Consider the following 18606-nt stretch of genomic DNA (forward strand, 5'->3'; position numbering starts at 1 on the left):
ACCTAACGAATAAATGTCAGTATTTGAGGTCAATATGACGTTGGTTTAAGATGTTGACGCGATGTTGGATTTTTGTCACTTTTCAACACAACCTAAAATCAGCAAAATATCAACACCATTTCATGTCGTTATTTGATGTCAAAATAATGTTGTTCTTAGTCTCCGGTGATCTAAATCTAACCTAATATTAACGTCTTATGATGTGTATCTGCTGGGTTGGTGTGACACCACTATTTACTGAAAATGTTCAACAAGTCACAAAGAAAAAAATATATATCATTCCTAATTTCATATAAAATAAATTGTTCAACGATCAAGATAAATCACTCTTATGTGATTTGTAGCTTGTTTGTTTCCACACCATAGGACATAATTGAAGTACAAAGTAAAAAAAAAAAAAAAACATGAAAGAATTGATAAGGTTAGTGACCCCCTATTGTTTTCTAAAAAATCATAATTTAAACGACATAAATAACTGCAATTCTTTTTTTCAAAAAAAAAAAACACCAAACAAACAAAACCAAAACATTTTTGACTGCCTTTTTCTTAGTCAATTACCTATATTCAGATAGGGATGACCAGATTGGTGAACAATCTGTCCTGTCTACTCTTCTGCTGGCACCTCTGGCATGCTGACTGGGGCTTTGTGCCATGTCAGGCATGTCAGAAAAAAAAAAAAAAAAAGCTCTGACATTTGACCAGAGTGATTTCGAACATCTTGACATCCACAAGACAAGTGCTTCTATGCAAGAGCCAAGCACAGAAGCTAGGCTTGACTTGCTGTTGATTCAGATGTTCTTGTAAACACAGCAACGCAGCGCAAATGTGCTGGCCTGTCAGATTTCTTTCCTTGCCTTTTGTGAAGGGCAACAGCACTGCTGCCAGCAGGAGCAGGAAACCAGTCAGGATGAGCTCTGCTGATCTAATGGGGCTTTGTTTGTTTTTTTATTCACCCCAGCTTTTCCAAGATGCACATTTCTGTACGAAAAAACATTCCTTGGACTCGTTTTGCATGTTGTTCACACTTGCAAAAATAAACGGTATGGTTAATACTTCCAGTAACAAGGATATCAAGATGAGTTCAAAGGTTTAACAACCCTGAGGAAACTCTAAACCTAAATAAAACCGTGACGTCTAATATACACAATTATCCTAATGCCTCTAAATGCACCGATATGTTCGATAGTGGGTTTAGCAATGTTTTAATATGAGTGACTGAAAGGTTAGTTTCACTAAAGTTGTGTTGGGTTGTGTTGGGAATGTTTTCACAGTGATGGCATATAACATCATTCTGGAATCCTTAAAGAATCTTGCCGTTCTTAGGACCCATTTAGTAATCCTGTAATTTTAAAGATCTAAATATCTCTTTTTCCTTTGTAAAGAACATTTAGTTGAATGTAGAGGGTGGCACGATGGCTCAAAGTTAGCACTGTTGCCTCACAGAAAGAAAGTTGTTGGTTCGAGGACCAGCATGGGCCAGTTGAACTAAATTGGCCGTATTGTATGTGAATGAGTCTGTATGGGTGTTTCCCAGTACTGGGTTGTGGCTGGAAGGGCATCTGCTGTGTAAAACATAAGATAGAATAGTTGGTGGTTCATTCTGCTGTGGTGACTTCTGAAATAAACACTAGGCCAAAGAAAAATGAATGAATGAAGTGTTGCTTTGATATGATAAAGGCTCTTCAGAAAATTATCAATGTCGATGTACTCTTAAAGTCATCATGAAATAGAAGTTCAGATTGTCATTATTTTCTCTATTATAATGTACCACTATTAGAAACACCCTTGAGAAAAAAAAATAATGTTAGGAGAAAAAAACGTAGGGCGGTGCATAATTTTGCTATGGCTGGAAAACCGATTGGATCGTTGAAAGATGGGTCTTGCTAACTAAGTGAAGGAAGATTGGTCAATGGGTGAAGGCAGAGAAGAAACAAGACAGGTCCTGATAGCCCCTCCCTAAAGACTTTCGATGTGACCAGAAGAGAAGAAAAGTCATTTCAAGGGGGCATGGAAGTTTTCCATGGAAGGATAGTATTTTATTATTACACTATTTTATTATTATAGATTATGAGAGCAAATGCTTTTTACTAAATAGTGATGTGCAGAGAGACATTGTTTATAACAAGCACTACTACATAAAAACATCAAGAGTAAATTTTGATTTCATTGCAACTTTAAAAATAATATTGTGTGGAAGAACCAAATGTTTGTTTTTTTCCACAGGGATTACATAAAACAATGTCCCTTTTTTTGGTCCCCCAAAGGACCTTTAAGTAAGAAGTTCTTCAAATAGTAATTGGTTTTATATATAGTGTGAAAAACATTTTCATAAGGAACCATTTTTTTCCACAATAAAGGAACTATTGTGGAATGAAAAGTCTCCATGGAAGTAAAAGATTCTTCCTGAACATCAATATAAATAAAACATCTTTATTTTTAAAAATGTAAAGAAACTTCTATATTGAAGACTATAGTAAAATTTATATTACAGAGCAGATTTACATTTACGTTTGATTTTAAGCCAAATCTAGTAAAAGTATAAGTTATTGTTTATTGAATAAAAGGACCATTTGATGCTGAAAACATGAATTACCATGTTTTTTTCAAAAACATCATCTCTTTTTGTTTTTTCTTCTCAAATTAATGCAGCATTAAAGAGCCTTAAAAGTGACGTACAGTATACAAACATAAATTTATATTGTGGAACTTACATCATATCAAACTTTTAAATATTTTTAAAAATATTTTTTCAATTATTTGACAATTTTCATGACTAAATATTCCTAAACAGTTTTGTTTTTTCTTTCTTTCTTTCTTTCTTTGTTTCTTTCTTTCTTTCATTTCTAAAGAAAGTTTTTAACAAGTTAAGTGCCAATGTCTGGTTTGTATGAGTTCAAACTGGCGCACACACACATACACACACACACACTCACACACACCCTGGACTCTGGATAAGTGGTGCAGCATTAGCGATCTTTACCAAACAGATTAAATCTACACAGTGAAAGTGTGCTGGTTTGTGTCCGGGTGATGTTAATGGTAGCGTAGTGATGATAGCACGGCAGCTCTTTAATTTTTCAAACTCAAGAAGAGGGTAAAGTTCATTCGGAGGCTGCGCTGCTAAAGAAAGAAACTCCGAATGCATGGTCACTGCAGTGCATTCGTTCTTGCTCTTTCAAACATGTGCAAGCAGTTCTGCCCATTTAAATCCAATTACGATCTCAACCGGTCGTCATGGGAACCACCTGTGATAAACACCCCAGCACATAATGGCCCCAAACTATTTCCCAAATTATAGGCGCCCTCAATCAACACAGCGAATTAGGCCTTTTTCCCTCTCTCTGCTTCTGTAGAGTGGGATACTCTGTCTGAGCACTCTTTCTCCTACAACAAATCTTGGCTGAGTTCATCATTGTAAAGACTTGAATGAAGTACAAATGCACGCATTTCACAGTTTGCATGTTAGCAATTACAGGCCTTGTTAACTAAAATGCAGATTGAGTACTTTGAATGTCTTTCTTTGTCATTTCTCTATTTGAAAAAAAAAACAGTCATTTAAATTCAACTAAAAACGGCATTAGAAACTCAATACAATTTCAAATATTTTCATGCGAAAAGAAGTTGGATCAAAAAGTAGCATTTAAACTATATCAAAATCAAAAATAAGATGGATTTGTCCATCATAGTTAAAGTAGTATAAGACCCTTGATGAGTGGCGGTTCTAGGCCAGAGTACCTGGGGGTGGAAAGGGGTGGGTTGCGGTCAGGGTCCACTTGTACTTTTAGAGGGCACTCTTTAACATACATCAAACTACTTAAACAATTATTCAAAGTTTTTTTTTTTTTTCATGCATCACTTTACAGTCTTTATAAACAGCTAATTAAATAACTCAAAACAATTTTCCATTTCAATTTATTTGAAAAGTAACTTTGTATTGTAGTAGGAAACATTTTTTACATTCAAACACATAAAGGCACCTGTAAACTTTTACAGATATGATTGAAGTCAATTTTTTGCCCTCCTGTTAATTTAAAATAATGTTTCCCGAGTGATCTTAAACAAACCAAGGACATTTTCACAGTATTTCCTATAAAACAAAAAAAAATTTTTCTGGAGTCATAATAAGTCTTATTTCTTATAGTTTGTCTCGAATAAAAGCAATTTTTAATGTTTTAAAAAACAATTTTAAGGTTAGTAGCCTTTTATTAGTCTCCTTAAAAAAAAATTTACAGTATATGTTTTGTTTATCTACACAAGAAAACCAGTTATACAATTACTACTAACTAACTATTACTAACTACTAACTATTCCAACTTTCCAAGTTAGCATAACCTAGTTAAGTCTTTAAATTACCCTTTAATCTGAATACAACCAATTAGCAAAATAACTAGTAAAATATTATGCACTAACTGTCACCATGGGAAAGACAAAACTGTATTTAGAAATTAGTTAAACTATTATGTTTAAAAATGTGCTGCAACAAAAAAAATTAATAATCGGCTATGCCTAGCCGAGGACTTCCTATATTAAAAGTTTTAAAATCCCTATTCAAAATAGAAATATAATATAATCAACAGTAGACAGTTTGGTGGTTTTTCACAACATGACCATGACTGAAGTTGAATCTTTTTATTACCTGTGTCAATTTGAGGCTTAACTTCTGACGAATGTGGGACACAGATGCACGCAGCACTATCACTTACCAAAGTCAAGGGAAAGCAGAGAGAGCGAGAGCGCACGAAACCAAGAGCAAGCGAGAGAGGCCTCAGTCATATCTCCTTTTGCCACCGATGGCTGCTCTCTCTGTAGCGTTTTAGTTCTGACACAAAAAATTAAATAATAATAATAAAAAAAAAATTAAAATAATAATTTAGGGGGGGGGGCAGAAGGGGGGGGGCAAGCTCATTTACATGGGGGCAGAAAAATTAACATGTGTTAAAAAAAGGTAAGGATGATATACTAAATAAGTTAAAAAGGTGATTTCATTCATGATTTTAGCATTCTTAAACCAGTCTAGGCTGGCTGGCTGGTTTTAGCTAGTCAACCAACCTGGTTTTAGAGGGGTTTTGGCCATTTCCAACCTGGTCTTAGCTTGTCAGGCTGGGAAATGACCAGCTCAAACCAGCTTGACCAGCCTGGTTTAAGCTGGACATAGGCCCAGCTGGTTTAGCGGGTCAGTTCCCAGCCTGACCAGCTAAGAACAGGTTGGAAATAGCTAAAACCAGCCTGGAAATGGCCAAAACCCCTCTACAGCCAGACTGATTGACTAGCTCAAACCAGCCAACCAACCTAGAGTAGTTAAAGCTGTTTTTTCAGCAGGGCTGTGAGCACTTCAGACATTAGAGAGCATTTGAATCAATCATTAAATCATCATTACACAAATTTCCCAGCAGGTTTCCTCTTACGTTCATCAACAGCTTTGTAAGACATTTGTATCAAAATCATTTATGCATTGTAACATGAAGTCAATACCCAAATAATGCTAATAATTAACCCTGCCTCTAGCTATGCTGATCAATATAGTCATGAGGATTCAGTCAGAGCAAATCAGTTAATCTAGAGTAGAAAAACACGAAGAAGTCAGAAAATCTTTAAACACAAAACCACTCTCTAAAACCATCTCCGGCGGCATGTAGATTTATCTTATCATAGCTAACATTGAAAACATCTGGTCCTGCTATTACGAAAGGCCACAGATTGTTGAGTTAATTTTTAACAATCAGGCTTCTCTAAAACAAAATAAATCAATAGTTTACACTACATAACTCCGTGACCCACGATTCTCTCTGGTGGGTCTGAGTGACAGAGAACTGCTAGCATAAGACGCTAGCAGAATCACATCAGACGAACAGTCACAGTAGTGCAGCTTTAGGAACACTGGGTGGCTCTGTAGGCCCCACACCACGAAGGAGATTTATTCACGCTACAGACCCACCCCATCTCCACCATAAATACAGCAAACTGTGTTCCCGCAGGCCAACATTTCTATGAGTCAACCTGTCAGGCAGTCCGCCACATCCACCTGATCTCAAATGTCCGAAGGAGGCACAAACAGTGTCCAGGGAAAGGATATGACTCCACAACATGCTGTGAAAATGGGAAATGTATAACAAGACTATAAGTCAACAGCCTTCTGTGAAAACGCAATGACTTTTTTACCTCTCGAATTCAGCAGTCTGAGTGTAAATCACTCCGGTTCCACAACTGCAAACAAGCTGCCACTGGATTTTGCACGGTCCTCACAGATTGTACTTTTTATAAACCACAGAGGAAACTAAACAAACTCCTTTCGCATAATCTTGTGCCAACTATGTGAATAGAAGGCCTTAAGTGAATCTAAATTTACTAACTAAACGATCCCCCTATCGTGCATATTTTCCTTTATTTGGATGCTAAATTGCTTACACATGTAATGGGATATTTTGGTGCACACAACATACATATAAACCTCTTGTCCAATAAAATATATAGCCAGCATTTTCAATTTAGCCTAAAGCGGCAAACTACACATTGTGGTGTGGGAGAGAATCTGGCAGCTGACCGAACATCTGTATCAGAAGATACTCATGCTCGCATCTTTAAAAAGTTTACTTACTGGTAGCAATTTATAGACAGATAATAAAGTGTGTGCTTCAGTATGTATCAGTAACAAGGTACCTTTCTGATCTAAATGCAGTTCATATTTCTGATTTCAGTCTAAGCTGGTTTGCAAGTCTTTCAGTAAAAAGCTAGCAATACGTATCAGGTTTTTTTTCAGTAAAAAAAGGTTTATTGGCAGGTTTTAGAGGTGATTTAAAAACTTTGTAACTGGTTAGACTGGACGACCTGCTAGAATTACATTGTAAAATTTACAGTAAAAAACTGCTGTGGTTGACAATTTTACCATTAAAATGCTTTAGAAACTGTAAAAGACAATTTTACATTATACGGCAAACTCATTCAATTAGTGTTCAGAAACCAATGTCTGGAAGTACTAATATCTAGATTCTACACATTGTACCTTTGTTACACAAAAAACACAACTAAAAGCATGTGGTGATGTGAAAGTCATAAAAAATATAGTAGAAAAATAAAGGTGAAATCGATTCACATATGTGACTATTCAAGCCTAAACGAATCGCAATCTTTTGAACAGAGGGGGCGCTGTGTTTACAGGCACAAACTTGCTTTACCTGCACATCAGTGACGAACAAGAGGTGGGACGGCAGAGTAAAATGACAGCGGTGAAGTGAACCAGAGAGAACACAAACTGTGAGCAAATACTGCAAAAAGACGTTTACTTACACTAACATAACAAATTTGATGCACATTAACCATCAGCACAGTGAAAAACTACTGTCACAGATGTCTGTACACAAAAAAAGCTATATGGAAGTCAAATCACGCAAAACAGATGATTTGCAGCTCCCCTTCATAGCAAAAGTTTTTCAGACTGAAAGAGAAAGTTGTTCAGTTACAGAAGCGGGTACTAAATTATTTTTACCTTTTCCTTTTCAAATTAGTTTAAGCACTCTTTAATAATTTGTTTATTATTATTGAATATTTGAAGTGCACTCTTCCTAAGTTTTTCACACTGATACTTATACTAATTAATTTGTAATATTAATTACTCACCATCACAATTATGTTCAACTCCTGTCTCTTTCCTACTATATAATTAGTAATTTTATAATCAGTTTATGCCAGTGGCCAGTCCCCTGAAGCAGATGGCCTATTGACTATCTCTGTACACCCTGCTCTCTGGTTTAGGAAAGGCTTTTCTCTTCGCACCAGCCATCTCAGTCCAAAGAGAAAGAGTTTTTTCATCAGCAAGGTCATTGTTAATGTGCAAAGATCTCAGCTTATGCTAGAAAACATAGATATTTTGATAATTCTTTCTAAAAATGTTAAATCCCAGCACAGCCACCGTTTTAGTTTGTTTATATTAATAAGTCTTCGTTAGTTGTGTTCTTTAGTTTATATTGTACTCGTTTTTTTTTTTTTTATTAGTTTTTAAAATAGCAATTTATTTATGGCAGAAAATGTATTATTTTGCATAAAATGTGCAGCATTTAAAAAAAATTAAAGAGCTCTAACTAAACCCCATAATGGGAACACACATGAAACAAAAATAATGCAATAAATATTATTTCCTAACATCATATTTAACCTAAAACTCTAATGTACATCACAGATGAGGAAATAAGCAAACTAAAATAAGCAAACTAAAAAAGGTGTTATGCAGGCAATTCTGGGAAAATCAATTTACAGTTATTCATTGTATAAATAATTGAACTATAGCTTTTTTACAATTGACAATCCCAGCCATTTTTGACATTTTTTTCTCTTAAACTTATACAAACATTCAAACTCTTCCCTTAAACTGTTGATTTCACACTTTCCACTTGACACTTTTCTTATTCTCTGTCTCAGCAGCAGTTTTACAAAACAAAGCCATGCAACTTCATTCCTTCGCTAAAACAGTGTAAACAGGTTTATTTATTCATTCCTCCTGTCAGCAGAAACAGAAAGTGCTGCGTGGGCAGTGACTCGGGCAGATGTCGGCTTTGGTTTTTTCCTGACCCACATGTACTTGGTTTCCTTGAGTCTGACAAGGTTAAGAAGCTACCGGCAAATGCCACTGCCTGTGTCTAGGAACGACGCAGCAGGTCATTAACATTTCTCTGGTAGAAACTAACTGGAGAATTTTAGCTTCCTATGACTGATCTAGGCTAGGGATGGGGTGGGGGGGTTAGCTCACCCATAACCCACCACCAGGTCCAAGCTGTGAATTTTAAAGTTCCCTGGTGTACATCAATCAGCTCGCAACCCTGGGAAGCCAGCACAATTCATGAAAAAAAAAATAGTTAAGCTTTTCGTTGAGCTTTCTGTATATAGTTGGCTTTCTGTCAGGACTCCAAAGTCTTTGTAGCTTGTATTTATCTAAATATGTCTTTGGAGTAAATCACAAAGCTGTCTAGCTTTTTGAAACCGGCTGAGCGCAGCCCTATTTTGGAAGACGCTTGGCTGGATTCAGAGAGGGTTCATTTCTCTGAAAACAATCAGTGGGCCACTTCTGAAAGCCCTGAGCCAGAGCGCTATGGTTTATGTGCTTGGGGCATGTTGAATTATTAGCCAGCTATTGTGGGTAGACAAACTCTGTGTCGCTTTGCGAAGCAATATAATGACTAGACTTACAGTATTATCCCTTATTACTTAATAATCACCATTTATACAGCAGCAGAGCAACAACTGCTTGTTTCCATTATAGCTTTTCAGAACACAAATATTCCAAGAAATGGTTCAGCCAATAATGAAAATTTTGTCATTATTTACACACACCCTCATGTCAGTGCCGGCAAATCATTATAATGAAAGTAAATGAGTGCTGGGACTTTCAAGATCTAAAAAGGACGAGAAAAATAAGTGCTAATATGAATCATGCACTACATTCCAAGTGTTGTAAAGACAATGATTATGTGAGAGGTACAAACTGAAAAACCCACCCTTTTCTTGAGAGTTCTTGTAGGAGATGATGTGTGAACAATTCTTCTATTCCGATTTTCAAAGAAACAAATTCCCAATTATAAAGCCATAATCTAGTCAGTCTAAATTAGAATTAATAGAATTGAGAATTGTCAACAAATGAGTTAGTTTTGGGTCTCGCCCACTTTTAGCAGACTTCAGTTTCCACTGATTAATCTAACACAGTTGATGTCAGCAGTTTGAAAACAGAGCAACAATCACAGGAACCGGTTTATGGTACTTTCATCTTGTTTCAGGAAGTTTTTATGGATTCAAAGCTTCAGCCTGCAATCTTTGTAATTGTACACAAAAGCCCAAACAAGCACATTCTTTTAAAGGCTCTATTTGTGATCTAAATGAGAAAGCAAGCCATTCAATAATGATTACAAAGCAAATCTGCAATAAGAGTTAATAAGTCATCAACCAATCAGTTAACTGTGCTATAAGAAGTCATTACCTGGCTTTAAATGTGCAGTGCACTCTGCAGAACACAGCAATTGTTTTGAAGCATGTCATGTAGAGCTCATTAAGAGAACCGATGAGCTAAATGGTTTCAGAGAGACTGCAGACTTCTGGAGACATGTTTAAAATCCAAGCTGGAGCTGAGAGATGGTTTGTGTTTGCAAGGCTAAGAGGGCCAGACCCCCCGCCCATCTGTTGCACTGAATTTCACCGCTTCGGGCCAACAGGAGCGGGGCAGAGCACAAGAGAAAACTTGATGTGTGGGAGAGTGATTTGTTTCATATAAATAAAAGAAAACAAATGCTCTAAAGGAAAATAAACTTGTCAGGGAAAGTAAGAGAGAAACAAAAGATTTCCTTTGTGACGCAAACAAATATGTGCTCTCAGAGAGAGAGAGAGAGAGAGAGAGAGAGAGAGAGAGAGAGAGAGAGAGAGAGAGAGAGAGAGAGAGAGAGAGAGAGAGAGAGAGTCCAACCTTGGCACCCAAAACAAGCAAACTCAAGATTTGGTCAATCTGTGCGGCTATCAAAGGCCATCGCTGCTGCTCAGTGGTCATTTAATGTTGCCTTACTGCTCGCTTCTACCGGGATAATTGCACCCGGAAGATTAAAGTGGGAACGTTTAAAATTGGCTGAGGGGAAGGGGACATAAGACAAGATGATGCATTCGGCTTCCCTATTCCTCCTAATGCACCAATCACGTGCAACCTGAGCTTGGGGTAATGGCAGGGAGTGGCTGAGTCTCATGGGTATCACTGACCGAAATATCCTACATTACTAGTGCAGGGGCCAGTCCCCGAACAGGAACTGAAGTTAATATAGGAGTCCATTTAGCTGCACCATTAATAAATGGGAGCAGGCATGTTCAAGACTGCCATCTAATTCGTCATTCACTTTTCATTATTCAGTTTCAATGGCTAGACAGAAACATCTAACTTTCTAAGAACAGGGCAAGGGTGGAAATACTTCTAGAAACCTGACCAACCCTGTGGATAAAATGTGTAAGTGTGCTCACATTGAGTATGCGGTGCATTTCTGAGCCCACACAGTGAAATCTGTAACTGTAACCGCAGTCTTTTCAGGCTGCAGAGAGTGCTGACCACAAATGGCCTCGGGCAGTCGTTACCGCACACGTCTCTGCAGGGCTTTTCCCCCACGACCCACAGTCCTGTCTTTCTCAGTCTCCGACGGCTAGCATCCTCTCTCTTTCCCATTATTCATCCGCAACACCCTCTGCTCCCATTTCATTCTGCTCCTTCCTCGGTCAGCAACATGCTCTTTACCTTTCCCTGACCTCTGTCAGTGTTTCCAGTCCTGCTGGCCATGGTTAGACCCAGCCTCACTTTTCCTAACCCTTCCTGTGTGCGACACGGTCGGCTTGCTTTCCTTAGCCAGGCTTGAGGTTTTTAATGGGAAGGTTACGGGTGAGGCCGTTCATATCACACTAACATCAACCAGCGTAACGAACCCTGACAAGGCAAGGTTACAAGCTCCACCATAATCTGCTCCTGCCCTTGACAACCTTCATCCAGTTTACATTTACAAATACTAAAATGAGAGGGAAGTAGGAAACAAATATACTAAACTCCAAATTAGCTTTTGGAAAAATAAGATTTCTTAAGTAAACATTTTAATGAAATAATGTGACCAACCTCATACCTTCATACTGTCTGTCAGCAAAACAGTTGAAATAGATTGTGAATGACAAGTAAAGAAACTACTGTAAATGTTAAAAGTGTCAAATCTGATCAGGGCCAACCAATTTAATATTCACTGGCTCATGGAAACATTTCAGAATCTGCTTGGAGAGCTTAATGGTACTCTAGAGTAACTTCTGTCTCACAAATGGCTTCAAATAAACACTTGTAAAGCTCAACCTTTGCTCCAGCACGGGCCTGACCTCATCACGATATTTCATTGACAATTGTATATTCATAAATGAAGTATTACCTTACTGCTAAGCCAAAAATGTCTCTGATTCAAAGCAGAGCAGGAAAATATTCAGAATAAGAATTCATTTATTCATGGAAAATATTCCCTCCAGCACACCTTTTCCTCCCTATCAAGAGCACAGGGAGAGTTTGCGTCGAATTAAGCTTGGCTAGGACCCCTGGTCCATCTAAAAGAATCACATCTGGATGGGCTGAAAGAATAACACAGAATATCCCTGTGCTGACAGTGTCCTTTAAACAGTGTTTGGGAAAGTCAAATATTTAAGCAAGATCCTTTCCAGTACAATGATCAAAATTAAAACAGTGGGACATTTGACCGCAAGCTTTTCCAGGCAGGGATATCAAAGAGAAGCCATGACTTACAGGCGGCTCAGCTTGGTTGTGGATTGGAACAGCAGCTCCGGCAGGACCTGAAGCCGGTTCCGGTTCAGGCGGCTGTAAGGAAGAGAGGACAAGGGAGGGCAAGAGTTAGTGTGGCCAAAACATCTACAGTCAGTAGGAAACGTGGGAGACACCGTGAGAATGACCTTATGCATAGCACACATCAGTGGGTATTTGTTTGTGTAGTTAGATTATCTGAGGCACAAAGTGAAAGTGAACACCAGGGAAACAAGGATGGAAAGGTTGTTTGACTTATACACTGACACGCAAGCATCTGAATACCTAGATGGATGAGACAACAGGACAAACAAAAACGATAGACAGACAGGCCAATCTGTCTTTCTGATTAAAGGAGCATGACAGGTCAGCGTCGCTATCAGGATCAGCAGCATCACGACTGGCCAATAGCAACATCCTGGGGTCAGGAGTCACAGCTGTGCTGGGGCTGATGGGAAATAAATGTACTTCCTCTGAAGATGGCCTAGGTTATCTCTAGCAGAGCTCTTTAAAGGCTATTATCACTCGCATGAGCCTGGCCAGACGGACTGTGGGATTTGGTGGGATGACCCTTATCACGGGAGCAGGGTTTTTGATGATACGATGCAGGGTCATGGTGCACACTAAAGGTATGTAGAAGAGGAACGTCAGTATCTTTTTTGAGGATCTACATCCTTGCTGTAGATTTCAAGCAGATCAATCCTACAAGAGAACTGTCTGATGTCTTGCTTTGACAACATACCACAACCACAATTCTGACTGACTTGTATGGCTTTTTGTAATTGTGCTACACACAAATCTGGTCAGAATAACGTAAAACTACAACTCACTGTATTCACAAATACATTAAACAATTATTTTGTCATTGACCTCAGTTCAAATGCTTTGATGTTAGAGTATGAAGAATTAAGGGGAGGAGTTACCACTCTTGTGAACCATGGTTTATAAACAAGGCAATCTAACTTTGAATAACTACTGTGTAAAGCCACTATGAGAAACTATTCTCTATCATTAATTCTAGAGCACGTGTTCTCATAGTACGGCCAAGCTATTTATATGTCTGCTGGGTTACAACAACAATAACAACAAGAAGTCACACTCGGGTGTCAAATGGAGGGAATTCAAGTGGACCCACTGGCTGTCTCGCCATTGGGTCACTGAGTCAAACGCTGTGAAATTCCAAGTACGAGTGACACAATGAGGAATGTAGATCTCCAGACCCTGATAAACCAGACCCGCAAAACTTACTAGAGACATTTTTTCAGAGGTAGTAATCAGACTTCATGATTGCTGCTGATTTTGATGTACGTTCATCTCTAACATGTGGCGGCAGTTGCTAACAGACTCGGTTAAACACCGTCAGAACCGTGCAAACATTTGCAAGGAATGAAATGCACTCAGACATTCACACTTAAACAAACTCAAGGATGCTAACACAGGCAAACCACAGTCCAAACATTCTTTGACCTTGTCCAACTGCAGTAATAGCTAGCATGTTTGGTCTGACCCAATGGACAATTTCACTGGGAAGTGTTAAGATTCTCACCAGAAAGAAGGATATGGCTGTGCTCCAGATGTCAGGAGGGCAAACAAGCACATAAACCTACTAGACTTTAAAAAAAATTAAGTTATGGAGGTCACCTTCAACTTCTTAAAAGTTCTTCTCAGTTTTGTGAAGATGTTTCAGATTAATACCGACAAGGTCAATGTGTTGCTCATAAACAGCTACGAATTGTCAAAAACACACATACTGCAACATGTGGATTATGTATTATGACAGCATGTGAGTGCAATCATTTCTTCTATTTTATACTTACATTCTCTCAAGTTGTTTGAGACCCTCAAATGCTCCTCTTTCAATCACACTTATTTGATTGTTCTCTAGATGTCTGTGGGAGTAAAAAAAAAAGAAGACTTCATTATTCAATCAGTTATGGAGATTCAACTTCAGCGGACAGTGATCACCCTCTATGAGTGATTGAAATGACAGTTAAAAGAAACCTAGAGGGCCTCATGACTTTGCTTTGTCATAGCAGCAAATGATAAACAAATAGCCTGTTCTCCTGAAAAACAGAGCAGATTTCTCTGATTTGATGAAGTGTTTGGTTGCCTCAATAGACCCTCATTTGTGTCCAGCATGTATGTGACGATGTTCCGGAGGGTATATTCAGTGCTCTCCACTATGAAGACGTTGTCATATTTCAGGGTCATTAAAAATTTCCAGATGCACTGTAAAAAATCCAACTTGGAAAAAAGTTGAAATTACTTGTTTTTTTTTTGTTGTTTTTTTTTCTGGTTTGGCAAAAATCTTTAAAAATGTCTGAACAACTACATTTACAAGTTTTCTCAGTTAAAAAGATTAGTTTTGTGAGCAAAACATTGCAAGTTCACCCAAAAAAGCTTCTGCCAACTAGTTACTTTAAGTTGAGTTAATCTCAGATTTCCTTTATTGAAAGAATAAAGGTTGTATTACTTTTAACTCTAAGAACAACAACAAAAATAATAGTAACACCTATAATAACAGTAATGCCATTATTAACAACAACAACAACAACAACAACAACAAAATATTACTTCAATAATGCTAATGTGATTGGAATTATTATTCATTTGTAATTTATCTTTGTTTTTTTTTGTTTTGTTTTTTTTTTTTGGGGGGGGGGGGTAGCACAGCACTTTAATGTGAAATGACTTTAATGTGAACTTTCATCTCACATTTACTTTGCTTGCTCTACAAAAACAAACACAAACTCTTAGTACATGTGGACTGTTAACTTTTATTTAACTGTTGATTAATTTGTTAATTTGTATTTATCTTATGATGGACTGACTACTAGGACTATAAAGACACCACATTCACACAGACTCTTTGCTGCTGAGCCTTGTTTCTTTTCCTGTGAAGCATTACAAAGCATTTTTCCCTGTTTGTATTGCAATATTTTGATCACTGTCTGGTTTACCATTATTGTTGTTTTGCCTCCTTTTTTTCAATTGAACTGTTTGTCTGTTCTGATGATGTATTATTACTCAACTTCTGATATTTTTTGTTTTTTAAAGCTGAGTAAACAAGAAAAAAACGAAAGGAAATAAGGATTATGAGTTTTTTGTTCCCTCAATTTTAGGCATTCCAGTTATGCAGAAAAAATGTTCAGTTGGCATAAGTTAAAAAGTTTTGTTACAGGGAAGTTCACCTTACCAGAAAACTAATAATTTTATGTTAACCTTACTAAACATCTTTTGTATTACTAAAAATAATTTCCGATTAGTGCAGCTGATGTTTTCAAAAGTTAGGTGAACAAGAAAAAAAGAAAGGAAAAAAAGGATTATGTTTTGTTGTTATTGTTGTTGTACTGACTTAAGTTTTTTTACAGTGTGCATTACAAAGATATCACATCTCTATGGCTTTTTCTTGTTTATATCTGAGTCTCTTTGAATTAGAACAAACGAGCAGAGACATGTAAAAAAAAAAAAATCACACAGCCACTAAATTATATTCAGGACAGGATAATACAAGCAATTCTCCAGAAAAATGGGAAAGGCATTCTAAAGTGCCCTCTAAAGTGGACATCCACTTTCTAGGGTTATGAAATATTTTTAAAGCAAATGTTTAGACATGCAACTGTTTTTACAACTATAATCCACGTTTTGTCAAGAAGAGATGAGACACTTGGCTATGCTAAAGGCCGTTTTATGAATAACACTTTAAGGCACAATCCAGAATTGTGAGGCCAAAAACACAAGCGATCCCACAGGGTGTGCCTAAATTGATTTGTTCATAATAATTGCATTCTTCGCTGATAACAAACCTCTTCATCTAGCATAAATCTGAGGCTGTGTAACTATCTGGCTCATTCTTACAAATGGGGGATCAACCCCACCGTGGTTTATGTATTCGCATTAAACATAATCCCTTTCGATCCCGGCCAGATGGGTTTTGGTGTGTGCTAAAGAATAATAAACATTCTTTTCTTCATTTTTAGCATCTCTCTCCCTCTTTCTGTTTTTTGTCATTCTTGTCTTTATAGAAAATGTTTTGAAGTTTTGCATAGAAACATATGGGACACAGACAAACACCTATGCTTTCACAAGGGCTGACAAGGAGAGCAAGAGACCTTTCAGTTAAAAGGGTGAGGCAACACACATGGTTTTGCTGGGATGGTCTTTGTTATTCTTGCCTTAAGCACTAACCAAGTGCTGGTTTATAGGCAGAGTCCAGGTCAGTGCAGATGGCGCTTCCCACAGGACTTTTGAATAGAACAGATCTATGTCTCCAGGTATGGTCAATGCATAATTATTTTAGCATATAATTATTGTTTATTTATCATGATTATTGCTGGTTTCATTTAACAACAATCTAATATAAGATTTATAAAATGATATAAATGTGGTGCAGATAATATAATTCAATCGTTTTAATAAAAGGGAAGATTAGTTCAGGCTGCAAATGTAATGTGGTGTACATGTTATAATATATTTAAATAAATCAATATGATGTACATTTTATTAGGTACACCTTACTATTACCGGGTTGGACCCACTTTTGCCTTCAGAACGGCCTTAATCCTTTTTTGGCATAGATTCAACAAGGTACTGTAAATATTGCTCAAAGATTTTGGCCCAAATTCATGTGAAAGCATCATGTAGTTGCTGCAGATTTGTTGGTTGCACATTCATGATTTGGATCCACCACATACCAAAGGTGCTCTATTGAATTGAGATTGCCAAGAAAATATTACCCACACACTATTATACTACCACCAGCAGCCTGAACTGTTGGTAAAAGGCAGTATTGATCCATGCTTTCATGTTGTTGATGCCAAATTCTGACCCTACCATCCGAATGTTGCAGCAGAAATGGAGACTTATCAGACTAGGCAACGTTTTTCCAATCTTCTATTGTCCAATATTGGTGAGCCTGTGCAAATTGTAGCCTCTGTTTCCTGTACTTAGCTGTCAGGAGTAGCACCCAGTGTGGACTTCTGCTGCTGTAGCCCATCCGCCTCAAGGTTCACCGTATTGTGCATTCAGAGATGCTCTTCTGCATATCTCGGTTGACCATTCTCCTCTGACCTTTGGCATCAACAAGGTATTTGTGTCCACAAAATTGTTGCTCAATGGATATTTTATCTTTTTCGGACCATTATCTGTAAACCCTAAAGATGGTTGTACATAAAAATCCCAGTGATCAGCAGTTTCTCAAATATACCAACAACCATGCCATGTTTAAAGTCACTTAAATCACCTTTCTTCCCCATTCTGATGCTCAGTTTGAACTGCAGCAGATCATCTTGACCATATCTACATGCCTAAATGCATTCAGTTGCTGCCAAGTGATTGGCTGATTAGAAATTTGTGTTAACAAGCAGTTAGACAGGTGTACCTAATAAAGTGGCTTGTAAATATATATCTAATCTGTGAACTATTTCGCTGTGGTGACCCCAGATAGATCAGGGACTAACCTGAAGGATAGTGAGTGTGTTTATGATGTATATCCATTTAATCTACATTTTTGAATAAATTATATTGCAGCTATGTCAATCTTCATTTATTCCTATATTACATGATACAGTGGTGTTACGGTTCGGTACGTTTTCGATACCGCAAAAAAAGAAAAAAGCCAGAGGGTTTCTCTGATTTAATTTTTTTATGTATTAAAAGTAACATCCTAAAAGTATGATCTTGTTTGTTTTTTCTTTTACTTTAAACAGTGATAGAGTTATACTTCTTGGGTTTCTGCTTAGAAGCAAATAAAACAAATCCTTCTTTATACTCAAAACCAAAAAGCTTCCTGTAAAAAAAATTAATGTAATATTGTAGTAGTAAAACAAATAAAAAGAAAAAAAACAATTTAGTTTTATATGGAGCTCGGTGTTAACCTATTTTTAGGTATTTTTTATTTTCAGAAAGATGAGTGTCCACCTTTTCTTCAGACAGCACAGATCTGATTTGACTGTCATCTGCAATTTCAGTGGATCTGAAAGCAGGAATTTTCTGACTGAAATAGGCTTATGAAGGAATAATGTAACGGGGCACAATTACATTTAACATTTTCTTAAAACCAGAAATTTCCATTACCAATTAAGATCTCTCATATGCACAGCTATAAATGTGCCGATCGCCTCAGTGATTTGTTTTGCCCTTTTTGAATATGTAGGAATTGCCTGTCTGAATGCTGTTCCAGCTCTGAAGAGCGGTGGAGGCATGTGCGTGCTATGTATCTGAGCGGCGGGGGTTGAGTTGTGCCCAACGTACCTGAAGAGCTGGGAGGTATGCGGTGAAGAGGGGTGTGCAACCGGAGGGGGGGTGCAGAC

The 18606-nt window shown here is 37.4% G+C and overlaps 1 protein-coding gene across 2 annotated transcripts in view; it reads right to left on the minus strand.

Annotated features, from left to right (window-relative positions):
• Positions 1-18606, minus strand: part of slit3 (slit homolog 3 (Drosophila)) — a 272541-nt gene that overhangs the window by 237835 nt on the left and 16100 nt on the right. For both annotated transcript variants that reach the window (XM_073921711.1, NM_131736.3), the window contains exons 3-4: positions 14113-14184; positions 12281-12352 (exon numbers count right to left, since the gene is read on the minus strand). In XM_073921711.1, the coding sequence (XP_073777812.1) occupies positions 12281-12352; positions 14113-14184 (144 nt within the window). The remainder of the gene's footprint in view (positions 1-12280; positions 12353-14112; positions 14185-18606) is intronic.

This window comes from Danio rerio, chromosome 14 (assembly GCF_049306965.1).
Source record: "Danio rerio strain Tuebingen ecotype United States chromosome 14, GRCz12tu, whole genome shotgun sequence".
NCBI classification, from domain to species: Eukaryota; Metazoa; Chordata; class Actinopteri; order Cypriniformes; family Danionidae; genus Danio; species Danio rerio.